The sequence below is a fragment of the Alexandromys fortis genome, unplaced genomic scaffold (assembly GCF_014885135.2).
Source record: "Alexandromys fortis isolate MF-2015 unplaced genomic scaffold, M_Fortis_MF-2015_v1.1 scaffold_81, whole genome shotgun sequence".
NCBI lineage: Eukaryota > Metazoa > Chordata > Mammalia > Rodentia > Cricetidae > Alexandromys > Alexandromys fortis.
Window position 1 is genome coordinate 8,202,786 of NW_026067960.1, and position 10,097 is coordinate 8,212,882.

At 54.0% G+C, this 10,097-nt stretch overlaps 1 protein-coding gene across 50 annotated transcripts; it reads left to right on the plus strand.

Moving 5' to 3' along the window:
* Positions 1–795: 795 nt before the first annotated feature.
* On the plus strand, positions 796–7,709 carry Ogfr (opioid growth factor receptor). Of its 50 annotated transcripts, none has more exons than XM_050153002.1 (9): positions 796–989; positions 2,450–2,518; positions 2,957–3,035; positions 4,336–4,414; positions 5,049–5,115; positions 5,440–5,588; positions 6,139–7,051; positions 7,106–7,159; positions 7,241–7,709. In XM_050153002.1, exons 1-9 carry the CDS (start codon positions 849–851, stop codon positions 7,415–7,417), a joined length of 1,728 nt encoding a protein of 575 aa, XP_050008959.1. In that variant the 5' UTR covers positions 796–848; the 3' UTR covers positions 7,418–7,709. The 50 variants fall into 50 exon arrangements, with proteins under 50 accessions (XP_050008959.1, XP_050008961.1, XP_050008946.1 ...); XM_050153004.1 differs by having other exon boundaries at positions 6,139–7,024; positions 7,079–7,159; XM_050152989.1 differs by having other exon boundaries at positions 6,139–7,024; positions 7,079–7,132; positions 7,187–7,709.
* Positions 7,710–10,097: the final 2,388 nt, after the last annotated feature.

Consider the following 10,097-nt stretch of genomic DNA (forward strand, 5'->3'; position numbering starts at 1 on the left):
TCTCAAACAGTATGTTACTTAATGAGGTCAGACTCGTGGCCACAATCGGCAGTGGAATTCCAACTAACATCCAAGGGCTACCTATCCACATGATCCCAGGAAATTTGCAATGGACATAGCGGGTTTCCAGAACTCCCATAGCTTCAGGCGTTCACTATTGTTCTTTCAGAAAGTAGAGGGTGTACGGACATGGCTCAAATGGTTTTGTTGTTGTTATTGTTTTTAAATGCCTGCCTTACAAGCATAAGATTACCTGCCTTTGAGCACAATCTAGAAGCTGGAGTTGGTGGCATATACTTGTAATGCCAGTAGGGGAGGCAGAGACAGTAGGATCCCTGGAATTTGCTGGATAGCAAGCCTCACGGAATCTGTGAGCTCCAAGTGAAAGAGCCCCTGTCTCAAAACAATAGGGTGGACAACGCTACTGAGAAGCTATTCTCAACACCGATGTCTGGTGTCTATGTGCATCCAAATACAAATACGTACAGAGTGAGCTATTATGGACACAGAATCCAGACAGAGGATACCGCAGTTAGACACCTCAACCAAGATTAGAGACCAGCACCCAGCAGCCCTCACAGCAGGCGGAGAGGCACTTCCCGCAGGACTGGGGAGAAGCCTCCCTCTATCCTCCGGGAGACGGTGGGGGGCAGGGATCCCCGGTGCACAGCCTTCAGGGGTTGCCCTTCGCCGGGATCGCCTCCTCTTCGCCCCCAGCTCCCAGGGAGGCTGGGTACCTCGCGTAACGGCGGAAACTGGGCGGTGGGCGGGACCTGGCGCCGCCCCGCCTCCGCGCTTCCTCCTCTTTCACTTTCCTTTCCCCGGAAAGCGGGTCCTGCCTCTCGAGCATGGACGACCTGAATTGCGATTCCACTTGGGAGGACGAGAGCGAGGAGGATGGCGAGGACGGCCAGGAGGATGATACGGGCGATGCGGACACGGGCGACGAGGACGACGACGCGGAGGAGACACGGCCAGGCGTGTTCCAGGTGCAGGAGGGCGGCAGGGCGGCACCAGGCCGGCAGCGCCTGGCCCTGGCCGCTGTCCCGAGGGGGCGCCGGGCCCAGGCCGTGTGGTGACGTCAGGGCAGCGACTGATGGGGGGGGGGTCGTGCGTGGTTGACGTCAGAGAGCGCCCCAGGTCCCCGTCCTGCGTGGGTGGCCTTTCCTCTGGTTGTCCTTCCTCCGCCCCACGTTCGGGCCCCGACTGCAGACGGACTCCACGGGCTCGGAAGCGACCCCGGCCTAGGAGACCTGGGGCAGGGGGCTGTCTTGTCTGCCTCTAGCTCTGGTAACTTTTGTTGCCATCAAGAGCTTGTCTCCGGGTATAGTTTTGTAGCAACCAGCAAATAAGTCGCAGTGTCATTCTGTAAGATGCGCTGTCCTAGTTATAAATAAATGTGGTTTCAGGTTTGGTGGTAAGCCTAGAAAATGAGAGTAAGGACTATCACCATTCTCTCCGCTGCTACAATCTCTGGGTGTCTGCTATTTTGGGAAGGTGGCCCAGAATCTGGAGAGGCAGGCTCTCAGGCCGGCCTTCCAGGCAGGCCAGCGCAGGCCTCTGCCTGACTACAATGGAACAAAGCTGAGGCTGGGTAAAGTCCAAAGGCCCTGACAGGAATTGTTTCCCCCTGCGAGCTCTTGGATCATATCTGAAGGGGTAGTCACCAAAAGCCAGGCCCACCAGGCGGTGGTGGCACATGCCTTTAATCCCAGCAGCAATTGGGAGGCAGAGGCCGGTGGATCTTTGTGAGTTCAAGACCAGCCTGGTCTACCAGAGGTAGTTCCAGGACAGCTAGGACCTGTCTCCAAAAACCAACCAAACAAAACAAAACAGCCAGCCCCAGCTTGGAGGCATAGTGTCTTCCAATACGTTAAGCCAGGGAGGAGCATGGGTGTGCAGGGAAGGGGCCTCATTCATCCCCCCCATCAGACCCATCCAGAGGCATCTGGGTTTTCTCTTGAGACTGTGGCTGGCAAAGTAGCTGCCCTTGGGGATACAGCCCAGTGACCATTCATAGCATAATGTGGGGGAAAATACTATAGTACTCAGGGAAGGGGGACACACATAGGACTTAGACCCAAACAAGGTTGGCCAACAGACCAGAGAGGACATGCACCTGGGGCTGGGGACAGAAAAGCACCAGCCATGCACACCTTGGAAGTATGCAGGCTAGCCTGGGCCAGAGCACCCTAAGGAGAAAGGGGAGTCCTGAGAGAGGCAGGAGTGGTAGTTGAGGCTACTCCAGTTCCTCTGTGTTGACATGGTGTGTTTCTCTAGTGTCTGGATCGGCCTTCTCAGAACCCCTAACATGGATGGGTGGGGACCAGAAGAAAAAACCAGAAATACCCATTCCTCTTGCCTAGAGCTCAATGGTGGTTGGCCCAAACCCTGCTGCCTTCATCCTGGACACTTTCCAGGTCACTTACTCCTTTTATTCTCTCTCCAGCCCAAGATGATGGGGTACCGAAACTGGCGAGCTATGCAGGACATGCAAAGGTACCGACACCGCTATCCGGTAGGTACACATGGCCCCTACCCAAGTAGAGTAACCCCTGGCCTGCTAAAACTCCAGCTTTGGGTTCTGGGGTGTGTGCTTCATTGCCAGTGCAGATCCGTGCCCTTCCCCTAGTCATGGGTGATAGAGCATGTTGTCTTAGCTGAGCCTCAGAGAGTAGCTTTAAAATGAGGGACCGTCTTCTGACAGAACACGTGACTCAGTGCTCACACGGGCTCCCTGGCTGGTACAGGGGATCTCCTCAGTCTCTCCTCTGAACCCATGAGTACTGGCAACCCCTGTGGTATTTTTGAGGTACAGAAGGGGAGTAGGGGGCTGAAGGTAGTGCTGTCCTCTAAACCTACCCTTGCTACCCTTTGGGGTCTGCATGAGTTGGGGGGCCCTCAGAGACAGCTCGTTTCTCATGAATCCTCACTCATCCTTTCTCTGGCTCTTCAGGATTTGGCAGATCAAGACTGTAATGGCGACATGTCCAACCTCAGTTTCTACAAGAATGAGATCTGCTTCCAGCCAAACGGTACCTCCTCACTCGGCTCCAGCCCTTCTGCCCTTGGCCAGTTGTCCATTCTGTTAGGCTGTCTGTGTCCTTAGTCCAATTTTGGCTTTTTTTTTTTTTTTTAATTTTCAAAACAGGGTTTCTCTGTCGCTTGGGAGCCTGTCCTGGAACTAGTTCTTGTAGACCAGACTGGCCTCGAACTCACAGAAATCCGCCTGCCTCTGCCTCCTGAGTGTTGGGATTAATGGCCGTCGCCACCACTGCCCAGCCAATTTTGGCTTTCAATGTCTCTGCAGTGCCCCCTTGAAGCTGCCAAGGGGATTGGAGCTTAGGTTGAGGGGCCAGAGAGTAAGCTTTCGGGGTTTTAAAATGGTCTTTCTATGTATCCCAGGCTGGTCTCAAACTCAAGATTTTCCCACCTCAGCCTCCCAAGTGCTAAAATTATAGACTTGAGGTGCCATATCTGTTGTGTGACATAAGCGTTATTTGAAACTAAACGGTAGAAGTAAAGTTTTGTGGTGCCTGCTCACACCCATCCATTTACACGGTTACTCTTTCACTGTAGCATGGAAAAGGCCATGCAGCTACATAGCTAAGGTGTCTGCTGTCTGGCCTTCAAAGACACCTTCCCTAGACCATGTTCCGGTTTCTATGGGGATTTCTTCCTAGCTGATAGTAAATATATATACACACACATACACACACACACACACACACACACACACGCATGCATGCATGCATGCATACATACATATGCATACATACACACATACACATACATATACACATACATACACACATATATACATGCATACCTATATATGTGCACATACATATACACATACACATGTATACACACATACACACATGTACATATACACACACACACATACATGCCCACCCCAGAGAGGAAGTAGTGCACCCCTCACATACAGAAGTAGGCTGAGGGCTGGAGAGATGGCTCAGAGGTTAAGAGCATTGCCTGCTCTTCCAAAGGTCCTGAGTTCAATTCCCAGCAACCACATGGTGGCTCACAACCATCCGGAATGAGGTCTGGTGCCCTCTTCTAGCCGGCAGACACACACAGACAGAATATTGTATACATAATAAATAAATAAATATAAAAAAATCATAAAAAAAAAGAAGTAGGCCGAGTTACCTAAAACTAGCACATTTTATATTTGATAAGCTATGGGTAGCTCCACTGAGTCCTGTGAACCCTACAGCAATTGAGGGTAGGCAGTGATTTTTGACATAACTCTGGCCCCTGAGCTGTGTCACAGAGACCTCTGTAGCTGACTTTTCCCCATGGGACTTCCAGGTTCTTTCATTGAGGAAATTCTTCAGAAATGGAAAGACAACTATGAGCTCCTTGAAGAGAATCACTCCTACATCCAGTGGTGAGTGGAACCCAGGGAGAGGGGGGCCTGGTCTCCTGGGTGGGAGCTGTTGTGTGGTGTGTAGGCTTAGGTGTGTCTGAAGCACTCCTTCCTTCCGTAAGCCTGTATGTATGTGACAGGGATCCTAGTCAGTGTCCCTGTTGTTGGGCTCTGTGGGGGCGTTGTGTGCAGGTCTGTGGGCAGCTGGAGCGACCTGCCTTGGTTTCAGCAGGGCTCGAGTGAGGTGCCACATAGCAGCCATTTCCTGGCAAGTACACATCCCTTGCCTGAGGATCTCTCCCATGACTGCTCCCAGTGCCCTCTTGGCATGGTGTACACTGTGGCAGTAACTCTACAGGACTGAGGACGAGAAAGACCAAAATAGGAAGGCATAGGAAAGAAAGCGCTGCTCCCCGGAGGTGACAGACACACTGGTCTTGCCCATTTTGACTTTACACTACACAGCCCATGAGCACAAAGGCTGAGGCTCCAAGCGGGCACCTTAACTGCTCTCAGCTGACTGTCATCCTTACCCAGTTCCTTGGATAAGACAGATGCCAGCCAACGCCCCCCAGGGATGAGAGGGAGGCACTGAATTCAGGACAAGGAGTTGCTGCCTGATACTAAAGTACCTGTTTCCTCACCGTCTTCACAGGCTGTTTCCTCTGAGGGAACCGGGAGTGAACTGGCACGCCAAGCCCCTCACACTCAAGGAGATTGACGTAAGTTCCCTTCCTGGGCCCAGCTGGAGCGTTAGGAGAGCTACCTCCGCCAGCAGAGAGGTCACGGACAAAGGTGCCCCTTTGGCATATAGAAGTCTGCCTGATAGGAATGATGCCGCCCATTGGGGACATCACAGAAAGGGGGCATCCCTTAGAGGCTGAGTAGTAGAAAGAAGGGTCGGGAGGCCCTGGACAGGGACAGCAAGGAATGCCTTGTGCCAGGTGACAGCTTTCCTGGAGGTGGAGGCTGAGTCGGCCTAAGGGAAGGCCTGTGGCCTAGTGACCAGTGAGGGTCACCTGAGCCCCCAGGGGGTTGTTTTCTAGGCATTCAAAAGCTCCATGGAGGTCAAAGAGCGTCTTGTCCAGGCCTATGAGCTCATGCTGGGCTTTTATGGGATCCAACTTAAGGACCGGGACACAGGTGCAGTCTGCCGTGCACAGAACTTCAAGTCACGCTTTGACAACCTGAACAGGTGAGCGCAGGGCCCTGCTGGCATCCTCCCATCCCTGCTGCTCCCCTTTAGTATCTGGGACTGGGCTTCCAGCAGAGAAGCTTAATACAGCCACAGTGTACAGGTCCGCCATGTGGCGGGGATTGTGGGATTATAAGGAACCATTCCCTTGGTTTGGGAGTTTTCATCCCCTCCATCCATGCAGACATCTCAGTCACTCTGGTCTGCCGTCAGCCCCTTCTAGCTTTCAGCTGTGTACACAGTCCAATTTCCCAGGTGGGGGCCTGAGAAGACCCTGAAATTTGAGATGAAGCCAGCTGGGGATGCCTTGACCAAATCTGTATCCCCCAGGTCCAGTTCCATCCAACCTCCTGTCACCACCAGGGGTGGTGGCGCACACGTTTAATCCCAGCACTCAGGAGGCAGAGGCAGGTGGATCTCTGTGAATTCGAGGCCAGCCTGGTCTACAGAGTGAGTTCCAGGATAGGCTCCAAAAATACAGAGAAACCCTGTCTCAAAAACAAAACAAAACAAAAAAGAAACCAAAACCTTTTGTCACCCACTTTGACAGACACAGCCACAACAACCTGCGTATTACGCGCATCCTCAAGTCACTGGGTGAGCTGGGCCTGGAGCACTACCAGGCACCGCTGGTCCGCTTCTTCCTGGAGGAGACACTAGTGGAGAACAAATTACCCAGCGTGCGCCAGAGTGCCCTGGACTACTTCCTGTTCGCCGTGCGCTGCCGGCACCAGCGCCGAGAGCTGGTGCACTTTGCTTGGAAGCACTTCAAGCCACGCTGCCAGTTTGTCTGGGGGCCCCATGACAAGCTGCGGAGATTCAGGCCCCAGCCACTCTGGGCACTAGGGCAGGCAGATAAGGATGAGGGCTCCAGAAACCCCTCCCAAGAGGCTGGCACACGGGGTCGGACCTATGGATCTGGAAGGAACCTGGGTGGGGACAGGGGAACAACTGAGGATCCCCGGCTGCTGAGCACAAAGACCCAAGATGATGTGGGAACCTTGGATGGGGACCAGAGGGGTGAGGCTGAGTCCCTGAGCCCCAAAGAGAGCAAGAAGAGAAAGTTGGAGGGAAACAGGCAGGAGCAGAGCCCATGGGAGGCAGATCCTCAGGTAGAGAAAATTGTCCACAACCTTGAGGGGTGTGCCCTCAGCCCCAGCAGCCAGAAACCTAGGGAGGCTGAACAGCCCTGTCCTGTTACCCACGGGGCCGAGGTGACTGATGAGGTAAGAAAACGTAGGAAGTTGGAGGAAGGGACTGGGGGTGATGGAGTAGCCAGTAACCATAGCACTGATACGTTATGCCCTGCCCTGCCTCCTACACCTTCAGAGTGTCCTGAGGCCCAAAAAGATGAGAATGGGCCAGAGGACCCAGAAAGCCAGGTGGGGACAGAGGACCCAGAAAGCCAGGTGGAGTCAGAGGACCCAGAAAGCCAGGTGGAGTCAGAGGACCCAGAAAGCCAGGTGGGGACAGAGGACCCAGGAAGCCAGGTGGGGACAGAGGACCCAGGAAGCCAGGTGGAGTCAGAGGACCCAGAAAGCCAGGTGGGGGTAGAGTACCCAGAAAGCCAGGTGGGGGCAGAGGACCCAGAAAGCCAGGTGGGGGTAGAGTACCCAGAAAGCCAGGTGGAGTCAGAGGACCCAGAAAGCCAGGTGGGGGTAGAGTACCCAGAAAGCCAGGTGGGGGTAGAGTACCCAGAAAGCCAGGTGGGAGTAGAGCAAGGTACCTTTGGGAACTTGGTGGAACACCCTGACACCACAGAAGTCTCAGTGGGTGAGTCAGAGAGGTTGGCAGGGATGGGGACTTCTGCTGAACCCCCAAAGCCTTAGAGGTGCATCTCAGTCCTGCTCCACCCACTGCAGGGGTTGTCTTGTGTCCTAGAGCCCTGTTGTTAGCTCTTCTTGGTGCCCCACAGTGCTGGCCTCTCCCTGGTGGCCACTGAAGCAGCCACCAGGGGGACTGAGGCTCTGCCTTCAGAACCCTCCTTACCTCACTGTGTCCTCCCCCACTGCCCTCTGAGCCCCGTGTTTGTGAACAGACCCTAAGGGTCTCGGGGGAGGGGCCTCTTTTCTTAATCTGGTGCCAAGTGAGGCCTTTTCTGAATAAACTCTTTGGACTTTGTTTTTTGGTTGCCTGTGGGTTCTGTGAGTTTTTCCTCCAGACTGCCCTCTTCCCCCAAGTTGAGAGCAGCCTGGCCAGTGCCACACACATGCCGCTTAGCCGGTACAGAGCCTGGCAGATACTGGCTGCACAGCTCTTTCTGGGCACAGGCGCCTATCCTAAAATTGCATACAGCCCTCCTGAATACAGGGTTTGATCATCAGCACTTTACCTGCGGCTTGTCACCTGGTACATCGCTCTCTTGGGTTGGCTGGGGACCGTGCTGGGTGTCATGCCCCTCTCCGCTGATCTTCAGGGGCTAGATGTGGCCTATCAGACCAGCATTCCACTGCAGCTTCTCTCTGCTGGGGCTCTTCCTCCTTCTAGCTCCCTAGTGCCTATCTCTCACGTAAGGAGTTTTGTGAACCTTGAGGACAGGGCCACACACGTCTCGGTGCAAGTGAGTTGGCAACCAAGTCCAGTCCTGGGTGTTCTGGGGGAGAGGATTACAGTTCTCCCTGAGTTGAACATAGGAGTCAGGTGCCATTTCTTAACAAGGTCACTGTATGATGCTGTGGACAGTGCCCTCCCAAGGTTAGCTCCAGGCTGTGGGCCTCCGGACCTTCAGCTGTGGTTTGGCTCATTGGTGAGGCTTCCACCATGAAATGGAAATAGATGTTCTGAGATGGAGAGACGGCATCTCGTTACTCCAGCTGGGGTCCCTCTTGGAGTGCCCAGGCATCTTTTACTAAATGGCCGAGACTCAGGTCAGATGGGGAATATCAATACTTGAAAGTGAGGAGAGGCTCTAGGAGTGGCTGGCTGTTTTGACTCACTTGACTTTCAGGACAATAGTGTTCCAAAACAGGTAGATAAAGCTTCAGCTCTGCACAGCTCCAAGGCAAGTGCTGGGCGGTCTGGACCCTCTCAGGGTCTAGGATGTGAGGCTGGGGGTGTGAGGGTGCTGAAGACAAACCCTGCTTCAAGTGCCAAAAATGCTCCCCAGGCCCAACCCAAAGGTCAGCTTGCCACATGTTGGAAGCTGAGGGGGCAGGAAGACCTAGACTGTGGTGCCCCGAGGAACCTGGGTTAGGTAGGAGGTCCTTTACAGGAGCCATGACATCCTAGTCTCAGGCCATGTGGGTGGGCCGTTCACGGTCCTCCAGTGCCTGAGTTGCTCTCTCCCCTTGTCAAGGCTTCCTCAGTTTATGTTCATTCACAAACTCCCACTGCAGGGCTGAGAAGGCAGTGGGGTGCCTGTTACTGGAAGGAGAATCTCCTGTTACCTCACTTGGCAGGTGAAAGCCACAGCTTCTGTTGGGGCCATTTTTCTCTCCCTCCCTCCCTTGTCCGCTCTATTCTTGTTCATTTCTGTCACGTGATCCCTGCCTGCTGCTGGAGCTTCTGCCATGTCCTGTAAACCCAGGGCAGTGTTACTCAGGAAATTCAGATTCCCAGAAAAGGACAGGTAGGCTGGGATCCTGCAGCTTTGGCAAACCCCATAGGTGATTTAGATGTCTGAAAGATGAAGGAAGGGGCTGGAGAGTTAGCCCAGCTAGCAGTTAAGAGCACTCGCTACTTTTGTAGAGGGCTCAGGTTCCATTCCCCGCATCCACATGGAGGTTCACAAACATCTGTATCTTCCTACCTCTGGACACCAGACACGCACATGACACACATGCATACACCATACATGCAGGCAAAACACTCATACATAATTTAGTAAAATAATCTGAAGTTAGGTTAAAGGACAGACCACCAATGTGGAGACCTGTTTCCAGGCGTGCCCTAACACTGGGTCCTTCTCTCTGCAGCCCTGATCGCCTTGATCTTCAGGCTGCCGCTTTCCTCTTCCTTCTTGCTCCCTCCTGGGGAACGGGGTGCAGCATAATTATGAGGCTTTCCAGTGGTGGCTGAAATGAACTGGCCCACCCCTACCCCAACTAGAGCCTGGATCCAAGCTAAAGAGAGAGGGCAGGGATGGCTAGCCAGAAGTGCTGGGCTGTCTGCCGTGGTAGGCATCCTCAAGGGAGATTTACCCACCGTGATCCTCTTAGGATTTGGGAAGCTTGGGCGTGCCCTTCGCAGTTCTCAAAAGATGCCCTTTACTGTGGCGCTTCTTCCCGGCCACGATCTGGCAGAGGAGTGGGAGAGAAAAGAGTCTTTCTTGTGCGCTGAAAGGTGCGTGTGTGTAACGCGCTGTCCTAGGATAATTTTAACTCAGAGGAGGGCCGGAAAATGTTTCTGGGTTTTTTTTTTTCTTTCCAGCCCATGTGGCGCCCCGCCGGCCCAGGTGGGCCCAGTTGAATGGGGGTCTTGTGCGCGGGCGGGGCGGGGCAGGGCGGGGCGCTCGGCCTCGCACCGCCCCCAGCCCCTCTCCCCACCCTGCTGCCTGGCGCCAGCCGCTCA

Bases quoted from the DNA above. Each gene is read 5' to 3' on its own strand.
- Ogfr (XM_050152973.1), top strand. From the start codon at position 849: ATGGACGACCTGAATTGCGATTCCACTTGGGAGGACGAGAGCGAGGAG. The intron at 3,036-4,335 runs GTACCTCCTCAC...TGGGACTTCCAG, and splicing joins GATCTGCTTCCAGCCAAACG to GTTCTTTCATTGAGGAAATT. The intron at 5,116-5,439 runs GTAAGTTCCCTT...GTTGTTTTCTAG, and splicing joins TCACACTCAAGGAGATTGAC to GCATTCAAAAGCTCCATGGA.